General features: G+C 49.0%; 1 protein-coding gene across 2 annotated transcripts in view; it reads left to right on the top strand.

Moving 5' to 3' along the window:
• The first annotated feature begins 231 nt into the window (after positions 1 to 231).
• The window catches only part of ALDH1L2 (aldehyde dehydrogenase 1 family member L2), a 45,175-nt gene continuing 27,337 nt past the window's right edge, over positions 232 to 18,069 (top strand). Inside the window, exons 1-5 of one of the 2 annotated variants that reach the window (XM_079992355.1) lie at positions 232 to 470; positions 3,472 to 3,616; positions 7,322 to 7,556; positions 7,888 to 8,053; positions 10,001 to 10,102. In XM_079992355.1, coding sequence (XP_079848481.1) covers positions 420 to 470; positions 3,472 to 3,616; positions 7,322 to 7,556; positions 7,888 to 8,053; positions 10,001 to 10,102 — 699 coding nt within the window. In that variant the 5' untranslated portion in view covers positions 232 to 419. The remainder of the gene's footprint in view (positions 471 to 3,471; positions 3,617 to 7,321; positions 7,557 to 7,887; positions 8,054 to 10,000; positions 10,103 to 18,069) is intronic. The other variant, XM_079992356.1, reaches the window with a different exon arrangement.

Here is an 18,069-nt window from a genome sequence, read left to right as displayed (position 1 = left end):
GGGGGGACTTTACTTCTCCCCAAAGCTAAGCGCAGGATCCCTCCTGCTTTGAAGGCACATCTCCCACCAGGCAGGCCTCTCTTTGTTTTTTGGGGGGGCGTTTTGTTTCAAATTTGAGGGCGAGGGGAAGCCAAGCGGCCAGGCGGGCCCCCGCCTCTCCACTGCTGGCGCGGCGGAGCTGCTGGCGCGCCTCCCATTTGCGCGCGCCCGCGGAGCTCGCTTCTGGCTGGCCGGCGGCCAAAGGCGGCTTGCTTGGGTTGCATCAGACTAGACGCTGCTGCCGCTGCTTGCTGGGTACCAAAAGCTGGACAAGCGATCTCCTAGAATTTCATTTCTCTCTCTCCGCTGGCCAAGAAATGGTTCGCTCTTGAAGCTGCTCCCATTATAATTATTCTGGACCGGCTCTCTCAGGCGCAGCGATGCTCTCCAAAGCTAACCACTTGCTCAGGAAATTTTCCTCCACCGCCACGGTGAGTATAAACTGAACTGCAGGAGCAGATAGGAAGGATGCTGTCGTCGCTGCCTCCTTCCACCCCCCGGGAAGGGAAAGAGGCTTTTTTGCCAAGAGGTGTCCCTTGTGCTTTGATGGTTCTTGCAAGGATTTGGGCGCGTTTTGGTTCACAAGGCAGCAAATTAGATGGGAAAGGGTTGGAGTGGAGGAGGAGGCCAGTGGGCCTTTCATAATGTGAATGGACAATTTGAAAACACACACCAAAAAAACAAACTTGTCAGAGGAATTTGGGCACTGGTGATAATAGTGAAAAGTGACTTCTTGTGTGGGATGCTCTTAAAGGTAAGGTTTTTATTCCCTAAAATAATATATCAGCACCATGGATGGTAAAGATCTTCAGCTGGGGGGGGACGACCTCTTCCCTACAACGGGATGGCCAGTACAAGTTTGGTGTTGTGTTACGCTGCTTGTGGAAAGGTTGTGCTTTGAGTCTTCCGTGTGTATGTGTGTGTGTGCATGCGTGTGTGCGTGCGTGCACTTGCTCCCTTCCCTTTCTTATGGGCCCATCTTCATTCCCTAGATTGCATTTGGCTGCAGTTGTTGCATCTTATGGCCCAAACCCCAGGGAAATGCAACGTTCTCACTCAAGGGTGGCACATTTATTTCATCAAGGACTATAATTGTGTCACGTCTGCTGTCTTCTTCCAAAAAAACCATTAAGGCAGCTTTCACAGAGCTATAACAGGATAATTTTTAAAACAACCCTTCATAGTAAACTGGACTGAGAGATAGGTCAAGGTCACCCACCAGGCTTCACAGCCAAGCAAGGATTGGAACCCAAGTCTTCCAGGAACCAGGTCTCCAACATTATACCAGAATTGTAGATAAGCTCCCCCAAGGTGCCAGCCTGTAACTAAAGACACAAGAAGCTGCCTTATACCAGTTCAGATTGTTGGTCCATCTAGCTACACTGATTGGCAGGTGCTCTCTAGGATTCCAGACAGAGGACATTCCTAGCCTTACCTGGAAATGTTGGGGACTGAACCTGAGACCTTATGCATGCAAAGCAGCTGAGCTATGACTCTTCCCTAATAGTGAATTAGATTCTTGGGGGCTGGCAGAAGAGCTGCAATTCTTCTGGGCATGGATGAGGGGATTTCCCTCCTCCAGCAATCTGCATGGTTTCTAGGCACTCCATCCCTCCTATGCTTGCTCACCTGCATGGAACCCCAGGCACTCCAGGCATGCATTTCTTAGCCACGTATGCTATTTCTGCAAACCTAGACACAAGGCGGCTGCTTTGGTGATTTCTGGGTTTGAACGTGATTACAAGAGTGCCATGGATATTTGTGCACTATTGCAATATTCTCTGGCAGATTTAGTGGACAAGACCAATAGTAGGTCCAATGGTCAAGTAGGCGGTTTCTGCAGGTGCTGGAAGTGGGGGGGCCAGATGGAGCACCCCAAATTATACCTGCACCTGCACCATTATAGCAACATTTGTTTTCTGGAGGCAGGAGATCTGCTGTTGTCACTCAAACGTCCATTTTAGAAGTATGGTTGAAATGCACTTGTGGTTGGATTTCAGGTAGGGGGGGGCAAAGGGTCCCTTTAAAGGTAAAGGGACCCCTGACCATTAGGTCCAGTCGTGTCTGACTCTGGGGTTGTGGCACTCTTCTCGCTTTATTGGCCTAGGGAGCTTCCGGGTCATGTGGCCAGCATGACTAAGCTGCTTCTGGCGAACCAGAGCAGCACATGGAAACGCCATTTACCTTCCCGCCGGAGTGGTACCTATTTATCTGCTTACAATTTTAAGTGCTTTCGAACTGCTAGGTGGGCAGGAGCTGGGACTGAGCAACGGGAGCTCACACCGTCGTGCGGATTCGAACCGCTGGCCTTCTGATCAGCAAGTCCTAGGCTTAACCTAGGTTTAACCCACAGTGCTACCCACGTCCCTCAAAGGGGCCCTTTAGTTCCTCCTTAAAAATGTGTGTACAAGTAAGGGAGGCATTCCAGTCTCGACAGTGAAATTCGCAGGCTCTGCCAGCTAACTGCTGCTTTTCAGAAACCTGGATGGTACACTGTGTTTGACAGCACTGTCTGGTGCAGCGTCAGCAGTAGTTTGAATGGAGAGGGGGAACTGTGTCAAGGGATTGCTATAGGAAGAAGGCTTAAGCCGAGCAGCTTGGATTGCATCAGCAATGCTAAATATGAGAACAAATGGCTGACGACAGCACATTGCATATGGATGGGGAGGGGCTTTGCTTTAGGTTGCCACAAGAAGTTTCTTTGCTGGAAAAGGATCCCACCATAGAAACAGAAAGGAATCCTGTTTTTTTTATATGATGAATTAGCTACAGAGATACGGTATCTCCTGGAGCAGCTATTTTAGTGCCCAGCTATGCATTGCTAGGAACTGAAAATCATCCAAGGAAAATGCCATAGCTCAGAAGTAGAGCATCTGCTTTCCCAAGGCTCCTGCTTCCATCCCTACCAGGAGGTCTGAAACCTGGAGAGCAGCTGCCACTCACTTTAGATAATACTGAGCAAGATGAATGCAGTGGTCTGCAGAGGTCTTTCAAATTTTAGCAGCACCCTGTGCAAGGTCAGAAATCACCCCCACTGCCACCTCTCACCTTCCGTTCTGCTCAATTCACCATGTCAGAGTTGCAATGTGCCCACCCACACCCCTGCTTGGTGCCCAGGGCAGCAGCACCAGTCGCGGTGCCCTAAATCTGCCTCTATGGTCTGCCTCTGTAGAAGGCAGCTTCCTATGTTCCCCCAGAGTTGCTAGATAGGATGTGGGATGGTATCCATCAAGTTCAGAGGGTTAAAATTATGCAAAAAGAATTCTGTGAGGTGATGGACTTACCCCTGCACGAGATGACCAAGCACACATGATGTGCACATTTCCTCTTACGATGAATTGCTATCCTTGTCCGCCGGACAACTTAACTGAGTAAGAAGCAATACAAGATTTACAGAAGAACAACCTAACTCTTCAGGTCTTTTGTTGACAGGCTTATTACCAAAATAAACTAAAGCTAGCTTTGATAGGCCAGAGCCTTTTTGGGCAAGAGGTCTACAAGCACTTGCAAAAGGAAGGCCACAAAGTTGTGGGAGTGTTCACAGTCCCAGACAAAAATGGAAAGGCCGACCCTTTGGGTAAGTACTCCACCTTTTTTGTGTGACTATCATTTTTTAAAACAGTAACAATGCAGTGACCTATGCTCATTTTGCTTTCTGTGTGCTGAGATGTGTTGCTGCTGGGTTTGTTGTGAAGCAGCCATCCAATTTCTTCACCAAATGCACAGATGTTTTGCCCTGTGCTGAGCTGAACAAATTCAATCACAGGCTTCAACATTAGACGCCAAATTATAGCACCAAATTATAGCCCTTCCTGCACCACTCCAGTATTGTCGTAAGATCTGAAGCATCCGTAGGAAGACATAACAACAACAACAACAACAACAACAACAACAACAACAACAACAACAACAACATATTTATAATCTGCCCATCTGGCTGGGTTTTCCCAGCCACTCTGAGTGGCTCTCAACAGAATATTAAAAGCACAATAAAACATCAAATATTAAAAACTTCCCTTAACAGGGCTACCTTCAGATGTCTTCAAAAAGTCAGATAGTTATTTATTTCCTTGACATCTGATGTGAGGGCATTCCACAGTGTAGGTGCCACTACTGAGAAGGCCCTCTCAGGGGCAGAGGAAGTGGGGTGCAGTGGGGCAGGTCACCCCAGGTGTCACCACTGAGGGGGGTGACAAAATGCCGGGCGGCACTCACCACGGGGCCTGCAGCGCACCTGAGCCATGCATCTCTCCTGGGAGAGACGTAGTGGCTTTGGCACATGCAGGCTCCACGCTGCCCAAATGGTCTGCCCACTGCCTCCCCCCAGCCGTAGGGCGGCTGAGTAGGAGGAGGCAGGCAGACTACTCAGAGGCCCTGCAGAGTGTCCTGCCCTGGCTGGCCCCACCCCAGGCGCCTGATCGGCTTGCTTTGCCACTGGGCCCTCTGCCTGGTTCCCTGTAACCTCACTTCTCTCAGGGAGGGAACCACCAGAAGGCCCTCAGAGCCCGACCTCAGTGTCTGGACTGAACAATGGGGGTGGAGATGCTCCTTCAGGTCTCCTTCAGTCTCAAATCTTCCATTCTTGGGCAAGGTGATTGAACGAGTGGTTGCTGAACAACTCCAGGCACGCCTGGAAGAAGCGGACCATTTGGATCCCTTCCAGTCGGGATTCAGGCCTCATCATGGGACTGAAACTGCCTTGGTCGCACTGGTTGATGATCTCTGGCGGGCTAGGGACAAAGGTGAGAGCTGTTTCCTAGTTCTGCTGGATCTCTCAGCGGCGTTTGATACCATCAACCATAACATCCTTCTGGACCGTCTTGAGGGGCTGGGAGCTGGGGGCACTGTCATACAGTGGTTCCGCTCCTTCCTCCTGGGCCGTGTTCAGAAAGTGGTGGTGGGGGATGAGTGTTCAGACCCCTGGGCTCTCACTTGTGGGGTGCCTCAGGGTTCTGTCCTCTCCCCCATGCTTTTCAACATTTACATGCAGCCGCTGGGAGAGATCATCAGGAGGTTTGGGCTGGGTGTTCATCAGTATGCGGATGATACCCAGCTCTACCTCTCTTTTAAATCAGAACCAGTGAGGGCGGTGAAGGTCCTGTGTGAGTGTCTGGAGGCGGTTGGAGGATGGATGGCGGCTAACAGATTGAGGTTGAATCCTGACAAGACAGAAGTACTGTTTTTGGGGGACAGGAGGCGGGCAGGTGTGGAGGATTCCCTGGTCCTGAATGGGGTAACTGTGCCCCTGAAGGACCAGGTGCGCAGCCTGGGAGTCATTTTGGACTCACAGCTGTCCATGGAGGCACAGGTTAAATCCGTGTCCAGGGCAGCTGTGTACCAGCTCCATCTGGTACGCAGGCTGAGACCCTATCTGCCTGCGGACTGCCTCGCCAGAGTGGTGCATGCTCTGGTTATCTCCCGCTTGGACTACTGCAATGCACTCTACGTGGGGCTACCTTTGAAGGTGACTCGGAAACTACAACTAATCCAGAATGCGGCAGCTAGACTGGTGACTGGGAGCGGCCGCCGAGACCATATAACACCGGTCTTGAAAGACCTACATTGGCTCCCAGTATCTTTCCGAGCACAATTCAAAGTGTTGGTGCTGACCTTTAAAGCCCTAAACGGCCTCGGTCCAGTATACCTGAAGGAGCATCTTCACCCCCATCATTCTGCCCGGACGCTGAGGTCCAGCGCCGAGGGCCTTCTGGCAGTTCCCTCATTGCGAGAAGCAAAGCTACAGGGAACCAGGCAGAGGGCCTTCTCGGTAGTGGCCCCCGCCCTGTGGAACGCCCTTCCAGCAGATGTCAAAGCGATAAACAACTACCTGACATTCAGAAGACATCTTAAGGCAGCCCTGTTCAGGGAAGTTTTTAACGTGTGATATTTTACTGTATTTTTGGTTTTTATGGAAGCCGCCCAGAGTGGCTGGGGAGGCCCAGCCAGATGGGCGGGGTATAAATAATAAATTATTATTATTATAATTATAATTATATCCTGGACCGAGGCTGTTTAGGGCTTTAAAGGTCAGCACCAACACTTTGAATTGTGCTCGGAAATGTACTGGGAGCCAATGTAGGTCTTTCAAGACTGGTGTTATATGGTCTTGGCGGCCACTCCCAGTCACCAGTCTAGCTGCCGCATTCTGGATTAGTTGCAGTATCCGGGTCACCTTCAAAGGTAGCCCCACGTAGAGTGCATTGCAGTATCCCAAGCAGGAGATAACTAGAGCATGCACCACATTTCACAGGCAGGTAGGGTCTCAGCCTGCGTACCAGATGGAGCTGGTAGACAGCTGCTCTGGACATAGAATTGACCTGTGCCTCCATGGACAGCTGTGAGTCTAAAATGACTCCCAGGCTGCACACCTGCTCCTTCAGGGGCACAGTTGCCCCATTAAGGACCAGGGAGTCCTCCACACCTGCCTGTCCCCGAAAACAGTGCTTCTATCTTGTCAGGATTCAACCTCAATCTGCTAGCTGCCATCCATCCTCCAACAGCCTACAATGTCTTGTCTTCTCTCACAAGGATTGCTCAGGTAAAGAGAAAACACATCACTGAAAGTGGATGCAAATTTGCACAATATGTACACCTGCTAATTTATACTTATAGATGCACATTTATATGATTAAATAAAAAATACTGTCCATCTCACCATCTTGAGATGGTGCCTACCCAGCTTGCTGTCCAAGTGCTGATTCTGGATAGGCAACTTCAAGAACATCTGTTAAATAGTGAACTGCTGTCTATAAAAGAGAACACATAGCCACTCTATACATGGTCTAGATCAGGAGTGAGGAACCTTTTCAGTCCAGTGGCCTGGATCCTTAATTTTCCCCACTTTGATAAGTGGGTGGGGCTTTCCACCTATCGATCACCTGATGGCACCACGTTGTCAGGTGACCCATTTTTCTTTTCCATCATGCCTTGACTTCAAGCTCCGCTGCAAAGAAAGTTTCTAGCCCATCCCCGTGGGGCTGAAGTCACTGGTAGTCAGTGGATAAAATTCCCAATTGGAAACTTTAGGGTGTAGCCAATCACAGCAGGACTTGAAGTCACTGCTGGTCAGGGATGGGTCAGGTGGCTTGGGGGAAACTGCTTTGTGGGCCAAATTAGAAGCCCTTCCAGGAGGTTCTCCATACCTGGTCTACACCTGGCTGGCTCCAACTGCTAAAGCAGGGTGAGAAGGGGGCTTGCTTTGTCCTTACATATTTTACCTATCTATGTCAGTTTTTCAGTCACCAAGAATATTTGCAAGTGGTCTTTTCCCCTTATTTGCCAGCATCAGCTGCAGAAAAGGATGGAACCCCTGTGTTTAAGTTCCCAAGGTGGAGAGTTAAGGGCAAGCCAATCGAGGAAGTTATCGAAGCCTACAAATCAGTTGGAGCAGAGCTGAACGTCCTTCCGTACTGCACACAGTTCATTCCCATGGATGTTATTGACAGTCCGAAGCATGGTTCCATTATTTACCATCCATCGATCCTTCCCCGTCATAGAGGTGCTTCTGCAATCAACTGGTGAGTAGGCTTGATAAAAGCCTAGCTGAGCATCCATTTGCATGGGAGGTGGCAAGGGTGGGAGGCTGAAGGATGAAGAGGGAGCAGGCAAGGAGTGGCTATCTACCCACTATAGTACAGGGAAGGGCAACTGGTGGCCTTGGATTCCAGTGCCCATCAGTTTCAGCCAGACTGGCTTAAGATCATGTAAGATGGGAGGGGTTTTTTTAAAGACTCTTCCAAAGTTTGCAAGGCAATCTATGCACCTGTCTCATGGCTGCAAATAATGAAATGATATTGCTTTATCAAGACATTTGATCTCATTCATACCTCACTTTTGGCTTACATTCAGGACTTTAATCCAAGGGGATAAGAAGGCTGGCTTCACCATTTTCTGGGCCGATGATGGTCTGGACACAGGGCCGATTCTCCTACAGAGGGAATGTGATGTTGCCCCAAATGATACTGTTGATGAACTGTACAATCGGTTTCTTTTCCCAGAAGGAATAAAAGCTATGGTAAGACAATCTGAGCTAAAAAGCCATGTCGTTGGGCGCTTCAAAAATCAGAGTTTTGGTCTGGAGAAGAATATGGCACAAACTGTCAGACAGATATTTGGTAATAATACTACTTGCTGTTTAGTTAGCAGTTTTCTAACAGCTCAAACATTTTCACATATATTATTATTTGTTGCATTTATATCCCACCTTTTTCTCCAAGGAGCTCAAGGTGGTGTACATGGTTCTTCCCCTCCTCATTCAATCCCCATAACAACTCTGTGAGGTAGATTAGGCTGAGAGGCAGTGACTGGCCTGAGGTCACCCGGTAAGTGTCAATGTCAATGTTTATTATTACGGCAAACAGCCAGCATACTAAAACCAGAATTTCTGCATGATTCATTACATAAACAATAAAAACCATCAGTGTGGGGATTTGAACCCTTGTCTCTCAGGTCCTTTTCTGACACTCTAACCACTACACATTACCTCAATGATCTAATGAAGTAGGCCAATATTACTGTATTTCTGTTATGGTCATGGGGCTGAGGCCTATCCAGGCAGTTACTGAATATTTAACTGAATATAATAAAATGAAGGTTAATTTAGGGTTGAATTTAGAACTTCATAGGGCACTTCCAGACCTATTTACCGGGAATTCATCCTGGTTTGGTTTGGTTTTTGCATGGAAATTAGGCAGTGTTGGCTGCTTAATGAGCTTTCATTCCAATTTATTTGTGCGGACGTTAGATGCTGTGTCAAAGAAAGTGCTATTGCACACTTTCCATTCACTTTCTTTATCACAAAAAAATCCTCAGGAAGCAGGTTTTTATGGAAGACTTCCTATTCAACTATAACTACACAACCTGAATTTGCTGATATGTAATTAAATCCTGTCTGAGAACAGTGTGGAAGTGCCTATAGTTCAGATGTACTGAGGCAATGTTGTTGTTGTTGTTTAGTCGTTTAGTCGTGTCCGACTCTTCGTGACCCCATGGACCAGAGAACGCCAGGCACTCCTGTCCTCCACTGCCCCCCGCAGCTTGGTCAGACTCATGCTGGTAACCTCGAAAACACTATCCAACCATCTCATCCTCTGTCGCCCCCTTCTCCTTGTGCCCTCCATCTTTCCCAACATCAGGGTCTTCTCCAGGGAGTCTTCTCTTCTCATGAGGTGGCCAAAGTACTGGAGCCTCAGCTTCACAATCTGTCCTTCCAGTGAGCACTCAGGGCTGATTTCCTTCAGAATGGAGAGGTTTGATCTTCTTGCAGTCCATGGGACTCTCAAGAGTCTCCTCCAGCACCATAATTCAAAAGCATCAATTCTTCGGCGATCAGCCTTCTTTATGGTCCAGCTCTCACTTCCATACATCACTACTGGGAAAACCATAGCTTTAACTATACGGACCTTTGTTGGCAAGGTGATGTCTCTACTTCTCAAGATGCTGTCTAGGCCTGTCATTGCCCTTCTCCCAAGAAGCAGGCGTCTTTTAATTTCGTGGCTGCTGTCACCATCTGCAGTGATCATGGAGCCCAAGAAAGTAAAATCTCTCACTGCCTCCATTTCTTCCCCTTCTATTTGCCAGGAGGTGATGGGACCAGTAGCCATGATCTTCGTTTTTTTGATGTTGAGCTTCAGACCATATTTTGCACTCTCCTCTTTCACCCTCAATAAAAGGTTCTTTAATTCCTCCTCACTTTCTGCCATCAAGGTTGTGTCATCTGCATATCTGAGGTTGTTGATATTTCTTCCGGCAATCTTAATTCCGGCTAGGGATTCATCCAGCCTGAGGCAATACATGGCAACAAATACTACCAATAAAATGCTATTGATATGCTGATCCCTCGATAGGATTTTCAAGCAACTATCACACATGCTTGAATTGGTCCTTTAAATAGCTATAAAAATGATTTAACAACATTTTGATTCCTAGAGCAATCAAAACTGTGTTGTTGTTTTTTGTTTAGGTAGAAGCTGTACAGTTAATTGCTGATGGTAAAGCTCCTCATATAACTCAGCCTGAAGAAGGGGCAACGTATGAAGGCATTCAGAAGAAAGAAAATGCAGAGGTATTGTTGGCAACAGTGTGCTTGTGGCCCAAGGTGTGGCTGTGGTTTCAGGTATAATGGCTGTATTTGGGCATGATCCTAAACCATGGTTGAGCTTTGCATAACATGAATGGGATTCTGCAATCTCCCTCTCCTCTTAAAGCAGCAAGGAGTTGGGAGCTTTTGCTTTAGTTTGTCAGCTTTGTCCAAACTGGGAATCATGAACTATGATGAGTTTCAAAACAAGATAACTTGAAACTGTGGTTTGTAAAGCTGGTTCATTTAAACTGAACATAGTGTAAAATAAAGTTGCTCATTCAGACAAAATGACAAACTGTGATTAACTAAAAGCAAAAGGTAAAGCTTCCAAATTTCTCTTCCTCAGACATGCAGGAGAAGGGGACAGCAGGGATTGCACAAGCCCTGGTGGAGGTCAGGCCTATACACTTCACACTAAACCATGGTTTGGCATTACATTCAAATGCAGCCAATGACAAAAGACAAAAGTGTCAGTTGTAAGTTTGCCACTAATGTTCATCCCTGTAGAATGTATTTATTTACTGAATGTATTAATTTACGGAATGAATTGGAACACCTCATGTACTGGTGAGCTCAAATCAATGTGCAATTTAAACTAAAACACCATGTAAGAAATCTTCCAGAACATTCTTCCAAAACTAGAAGAATGTTCTGGATCTTCCTCTGTGCTGGTTTCCTCCAACAAGGGCCAAATTTGACACTTTCTACATACGTTTCATAAACACTCAGAATGTTCCTCTTTCCATAACTAATTTATTCATTGAAAGAACTATTAAACAATAGTAACCAACATTTGTTGGGACGCAGGTGGCGCTGTGGGTTAAAGCCTCAGCGCCTAGGACTTGCCGATCGAAAGGTCGGCGGTTCGAATCCCTGCGGCGGGGTGCGCTCCCGCTGCTCGGTCCCAGCGCCTGCCAACCTAGCAGTTCGAAAGCACCTCCGGGTGCAAGTAGATAAATAGGGACCGCTTACCAGCGGGAAGGTAAACGGCGTTTCCGTGTGCGGCTCTGGCTCGCCAGAGCAGCGATGTCACGCTGGCCACGTGACCCGGAAGTGTTTCCGGACAGCGCTGGCCCCTGGCCTCTTAAGTGAGATGGGCGCACAACCCCAGAGTCTGTCAAGACTGGCCCGTACGGGCAGGGGTACCTTTACCTTTACCTTTTTAACCAACATTTGTAGGTAGACTACAACTCCCTTCATCCCTGACCATTGGCCATGCAAGCTAGGGCTGATGGGAGTTGGAGTCCAGCAACATTATAACTGGACTATAACTTTATTCTACCCACACATTTATTGCTGTGCTGACTGTGACTTCATCCCAAATTCCCCAGATTAATGTCAACAAGGAACTGTACTTGTTATGTACTGAGTCGAATAGGATCCAAAATGCAGCAGTCTGATTGGTCCTAGAACAATAGGATTCAGAATGCAGCAGTCTGATTGGTCCCAGACCAATGCAGCAATATGATTGGTTGGCAGGAACCACCCAATCATGCTCCAGATTGAAGTGAATCCACAACCTGATTGGCTTACAGTAGAATTCCGGAATTAGCCAATCATGTGCAGCCCATTGTGTAAATAATGTATATAAAGCAGATACCTTCAGGGGACTTTCATTCATTCCTCCTCACCACTATGAGCTGAATAAAGAGCATGAAATCACTTTGCGACTCTGAGTATATTTCACTAGCAACGAGGATGGGATCCCGCTGAGCTGACTGCCACACACAGCACCGCAGCACCGCCACCTGCCGCACCGCTGCCTCGCACCGTGTATCCAGGCTTCAGCTCCGGGACACAAGGAACTCAGAATGGCAACCGACAGCAGCTTCTTGCCGTTCAACCCAGCATCTGGAGACTGGGAAGCGTACGCCTCCCGTTTCACCTTCCTCCTAGAAGCCAAAGGGGTCACCAATGAAGAAGACGCCAAAAAGAGGGTGATATTCTTCAGCATCTGCGGAGAGGAGACGTTTGAAATCGCCCGGGCTCTCCTTGCACCTGAAGACATCGCTACTGTTCCATACAAAACAATAATGGAACAGCTGAAGGGGCACTTTTCGCCGCAGCCCTCAGTGGTGGCTCGTTGAAATGCCTTCTACGCAAAGCGGCAAGCCCCTGGGGAAACCATAACTGGGTTTGTGACCTCTCTCCGCCAAGCCGCCCGGTTCTGCAACTTCTCAGAGCTGGAGAACATGCTTCGGGACCACCTCGTCTGTGGCCTGAAGGATGAGAAGCTGCAACGACGCCTCTACGCTAAGAAGGACCTAACATTCCAGGTCGTTCTGGAGGAAGCCCTGGCAATGGAAGCTGCCAAGAGGTCGACGCAAGAGGCACAGCCAAGCCTGCCATCCCAACCGAGGGTCTACCACGAAGACCTCACCGACGACTCAGGATCTGACAGGAAGGAGGTGCACCGAGTACAGCAGCGCACTCAAGCAGCCCACATACCACAGCTGCCTCGACGAGAAGGAAGGAACTGCGCAAGCTGCAGGGAAAGCCACGAGAGGAGGACCTGCCGTTTCCGCAATGCAGAGTGCAGGCAGTGCAGAAAATCACATTGCCCGGGTGTGTCGAGCTCGGCCCACCCGACGCCAGGCATCAGATGACCAATCCAAGAGCCCCAGGTCCCGGGGCCCAACGCACCAAGGCAACTCAATGGAGCTCACGGACTTCCAGGTATACCAGTTGCCCCACCCCAACGTAGAGAAAATTTATGTAGAGGTACAGATAGAGGGGGCCCCATGCCGCATGGAGCTTGACACGGGTTCAACTCTATCCATAATCTTGGCAAGGACCTTAAGGAAACTGTGTCCTACTGGGGGTCCCAAACTCAGGCCAGCCCCATTCACCCTCCGGGACTTCCAGAAACGTAAGGTCCCCACAATGGGGGTGGGGACCTTCAGGGTGCAATACCGAGGGCGGACGCGGCAACTGGACTTGCTTGTGGTCAAGGGCCCCTACATTAGCTTACTGGCATTGGCATGGTTTGGACCACTGGGGCTAGCCATCACCGGAGTGAACCACACTACCTTACAAGTGGACGTGGACGCCATATGCAAGGAATTTCCAGGGGTTTTCGATGGGAAATTGGGACAGTATACGGCCCCCCCCCATTGCTCTACAGCTTGACCCCGCAGTACGACCGGTCAGGCTCAAGGCCCGCCGGGTCCCGTTCGCCCTGAAACCCCGTATAGACGAGGAATTGGACTGGCTAGTGGAGCAAGGAGTGCTGGAGCCGGTGCCTAATGCCCCCTGGGAAACCCCAATCGTCACACCCGTCAAGCCTAATGGTTCGGTCCGCATCTGCGCAGACTACAAATGTACCATAAACAAGGCCCTCACGGCCCATGCATACCCAGTGCCAGTGGTCAGCCATGTCCTTGCCACCCTGGCTGGGTCGAAAATTTTTGGCAAGCTGGACTTGGCCCAAGCATATCAACAGCTGCCAGTAGATGAGGCCACAGCAGAGGCACAGACGATTGTGACGCACAGAGGAGCGTTCAGGGTAAAGCGGCTGCAATTCGGTGTCAGCGTGGCACCAGGCATATTCCAGTATCTAATGGACTCGCTCTTTAAAGGGATTCCTGGCGTCACCCCCTTCTTCAATGATGTGTTGATTGCCGGGCCCACACCAGAGGAGTTTGAGGACCGCCTCCGCACCGTTCTGCACCGTTTCCAGACAGCGGGTCTCAAGGTGAAGTGGGAAAAATGTCTACTAGGAGTGCCTCAGGTGGACTTTCTGGGATTTATGGTGGACGCAGAAGGGGTCCACCGGACTGGGGAGAAGGTACGGGCCATTTGTGATGCCCCAGCGCCCAAGAGCAAGACTGAACTTCAGGCCTTCTTGGGACTATTGAACTTTTACCATTCCTTCCTTCCCCACAAGGCGGCGGTAGCGGAGCCCCTACACAGACTCCTGGACAAGTGGGCCCCTTGGGTGTGGGGCCAGCGCCAGGAGGCTTCATTCCAGGCAGTCAAGGACTTGCTTGTCTCAAACTCGGTCTTGGCACACTTCGGCGAGAGGGTGCCGGTGATGCTAGCATGCGATGCCTCACCCTATGGCATTGGCGCTGTCCTGGGACACCAACTCCTGGATGGAAGAGAGGTACTGGTAGCATACTTTTCCCAGACACTCAACGCAACCGAGCGGAACTACTCACAAATCGACAAGGAGGGTCTGGCAATCGTGAAGGGAGTAAAAAAATTCCATGATTTCTTGTACGGGCGGCCCTTCACCGTGGTGACTGACCACAAGCCGTTGCTTGGCTTGTTTGCCCCCGAAAAGCAGACCCCCCAAGTGCTGTCTCCTCGCGTCCTCAGGTGGTCAATTTTCCTTGCCAGCTACCAGTATGCACTGATTCACCACCCGGGGAAGGCAATGGGCCATGCGGACGCCCTCAGCAGGCTACTACTACCGGAAACAGGCCCAGACCCAGCACCTGCACAAGAGGTTATGAGCCTGGAGCTGCTTCCCGACCGCCCCATTCAGGCACAAGAAGTTGCACACCATTCCAAGAAAGATAGGGTCATCTCCCGGGTCCTGGACTGGGTGTGGAGGGGATGGCCCAGCAGCAGCCCTGGGCCAGAATTCACTGGCTACACAACCCGCAAACATGAACTGTCGGCCCACAAGGGGTGCCTGTTATGGGGAAGCAGGGTCGTGGTTCCCCAGCCCCTCCGCAAAAGGGTCCTCACAGCCCTACACGAGACACACCCAGGGGTAGTAAGAATGAAGGCCCTGGCCAGGAGTTATGTGTGGTGGCCGGGGATCGACGGAGAGATAGAGGCCTGGGTCAAACACTGCCAGGCCTGCCAAGAATCCCGCCCAGATCCCCCAAGGGTCCCAGTCCAGTCCTGGGAGTCCGCCCGAGCACCATGGTCACACCTGCATGTGGACTTCGCTGGCCCCTTTCAGGGGAAAACATTCTTCATAGTGGTGGACTCCTACACCAAATGGCTGGAAGTCGCACTGGTACCGTCCACTTCTACATCCGCAGCCATCCGGGTACTACGCAGGCTGTTTGCAACCCACAGGCTCCCTGACACTCTCGTCTCAGACAACGGGACTGCATTTACGTCAGGAGAATTCCAAACCTTCACAGCGCAGAACGCCATCCGCCACATCCGTTCGGCGCCATTCCACCCTGCCACCAATGGCCAAGCAGAACGCATGGTGCGGACCACCAAGGAAACCCTTCGCCGCATGACGCAAGGGGATTGGGAGTACCACCTTGCCACATTCCTCCTAGCACAGCACAGCACCCACAGCTCAATGACTGGCCGGAGCCCCGCTGAACTACTAATGGGTCGGCGCCTTGCAATCAGATTGGACCGCCTTCACCCCGATAGAGCTCAGGATGAGGTAGTGGTGGGGGAAGGCAGGAACCCCCGGACCTTCGAGGCCCAGGACCCAGTGTACGCAAAGAATTTTGGGGCAGGCCCAGCATGGGTACCCGCCACAGTCACCAGGGTCACTGGCCCCGTGTTGTATGAGGTGCTAACGGATGGGGGGCAATGCTGGCGCCGCCACTGCGACCAGATACAGCGACGATTCCCGGGAGAAAACCAGGAGGAGGAGGACAGGTCAGAGGAGTCCCAAGGGAACAGTGGGGCAGTGAGGCCCATAGAGCAGCAGGGGCCAGCAGGAGAGGCAGAATCAGTAAATACAGAGAGGACCCGTGAGGCCGAAAGGACACCGGAACCAGAACCACGACTGAGCGAGCCGGTTGCGCCAGACTAAACAGCCCCATCACAGCCAGCATCCTTGGAACACGAGCCAGAACCTGAACCCCGGACCAGGGAACACCCCAGGCCGCAACGCACACGTAGGCCGCCAGCGTACCTTGAGGACTATGAATGCGACCTCCCGGGCAGGACTGGAACTTAGAGGGGAGGGGTGTTATGTACTGAGTCGAATAGGATCCAAAAGGCAGCAGTCTGATTGGTCCTAGAACAATAGGATTCAGAATGCAGCAGTCTGGTCCTAGACCAATGCAGCAGTATGATTGGTTGGCAGGAACCACCCAATCATGCTCCAGATTGAAGTGAATCCACAACCTGATTGGCTTACAGTAGAATTCCGGAATTAGCCAATCATGTGCAGCCCATTGTGTAAATAATGTATATAAAGCAGATACCTTCAGGGGACTTTCATTCATTCCTCCTCACCACTATGAGCTGAATAAAGAGCATGAAATCACTTTGCGACTCTGAGTATATTTCAGTACTGCTGTTCGAATTCAGTCCCAATTGCTTTTAACAGGAAATGTCCATTAATCCATGATTTATCTGTTTTGATCCAGATTTGATTTTTAATTGTAGTAGGCCTATGTTATGACAGTCATAAGACAGCTAACCTCCTCACCCTCTTTCTTGAATGAATTCCAAGAAAGTGCAACATGCCTCCCCTCCACAGAAGACATTTATAATTAGAAACATCCTGACCTGCCTGGCATCTCCAGTGAGAGATCAGTTTATATGGAACAGCTGTTCTTCCCTTTAACTCAGCCTATAATAAAAAAAAATCGCCAGTTTTTCCTTTTCTATGGAATATCTGTTCTAGAAAAAACAGTTTCTGTGTCATTATTAATGCAAGGATCATAACACACTGCTTGCAAGAATATAAGCGGTTACAGATGAACTATTAAAGACCACCACACAAAAAAAACTAAATTCATGTCAGTTCCTTAGTACAGGTTAACATGTGGCCCTCCAGATGTTGTTGATCTACTACTTGTATCAGCCCCAGGAACCATGACCAGCAGTCAAGGACGGCAGAAGTTACAGTTCAGCAACATCTGGAGTGCCACAGATCAGCCACCTCTGGTTTCCTTTACTTATTTATACCAAGTAAGCCTCTTTTTTTTTTTTTTTGGATGGACTAGGTAAGAGAAGAAAAAGACAAGCAAATCTTAACTTGTACAGAAGTAGACCTCTTGACTAAAAGTGTAATCCTACAGGATTTTAGGCTAAGGTTCGTTCCTTACCATATTGCAATGCTATCTACATAAGGACATTGCCAGTATCCTGAGACAGAAGATGCTCTCTTTACCTTTATTCTCTTTTTTACAACTGTTGCAATCTTTCTCACAAAATAGCACTCTTAGTAACATCTGAAAAGTATTTTGCCTCATTGCACAAGGATTAAATGAATGTGGGCATTATAAATTACAATCATTTTGGAAGAATGCTGTTGAGGAAATAAGTTTGAGCCCCAAACAAAGTGTTACTTGTACCCCAACTTTAGTATTGTTATCAATATTTAAAAATGAAAATGTCAGTCTGAGATACAAAGAATTGATTCCTCTTCTGTTATTAGCAGTTCGAAAACTTGTTGCCCCAAACTGGAAATCCTTTGAACATTTGGCAAATGTCACAATGGAAACAAAAAGTTTGGACCATAGCACTTTCAGGGGGGAAAACAACAGACCAAGGAAGTTAAAGCTTTAGCTGGAAAAGGAGAGAATTTTATAGAAACGTCGTATCCTTTCATCACATACCCGACAGGACATCACTAGACTCACATTTGAAACTTTGGAAAAACATTTCCCCATAGGGTTCTGTGATCAGGGGATGGGGGTGAGTGGGGAGAGAAAATGTTTAATAAAGGGGGTTTTGTTCTTACGTTCTTTTTGAAAAACAAAAACAAAAAACACTTTTATATATAAAAAAACAAGTGAAAGCTTTCAGTCTGCTTGTGGACATACTGGAGGAAGAAAGGTAGGGGCTTCTGTCCCAGTAAGCCATAGTTTATAATGAAGTCCTAACACAGCCCTTGACCAATTAACCAATATTTGGAATGGCTTAGATATAGGTCACTAGCCTTGTTGGTCTGCCGTAGTCAAAACAAAATAAAAAAATTCCTTCCAGTAGCACCTTAGAGACCAACTAAGTTTGTTATTGGTATGAGCTTTTGTGTGTATCTGAAGATACATTTCGTGTGTATCTGA

This window comes from Podarcis cretensis, assembly GCF_951804945.1.
Source record: "Podarcis cretensis genome assembly, chromosome: 10".
Lineage (NCBI taxonomy): Eukaryota > Metazoa > Chordata > Lepidosauria > Squamata > Lacertidae > Podarcis > Podarcis cretensis.
The sequence above is the reverse complement of the archived record's forward strand: the minus strand, read 5'-3'. Positions and strand labels throughout refer to the sequence as shown.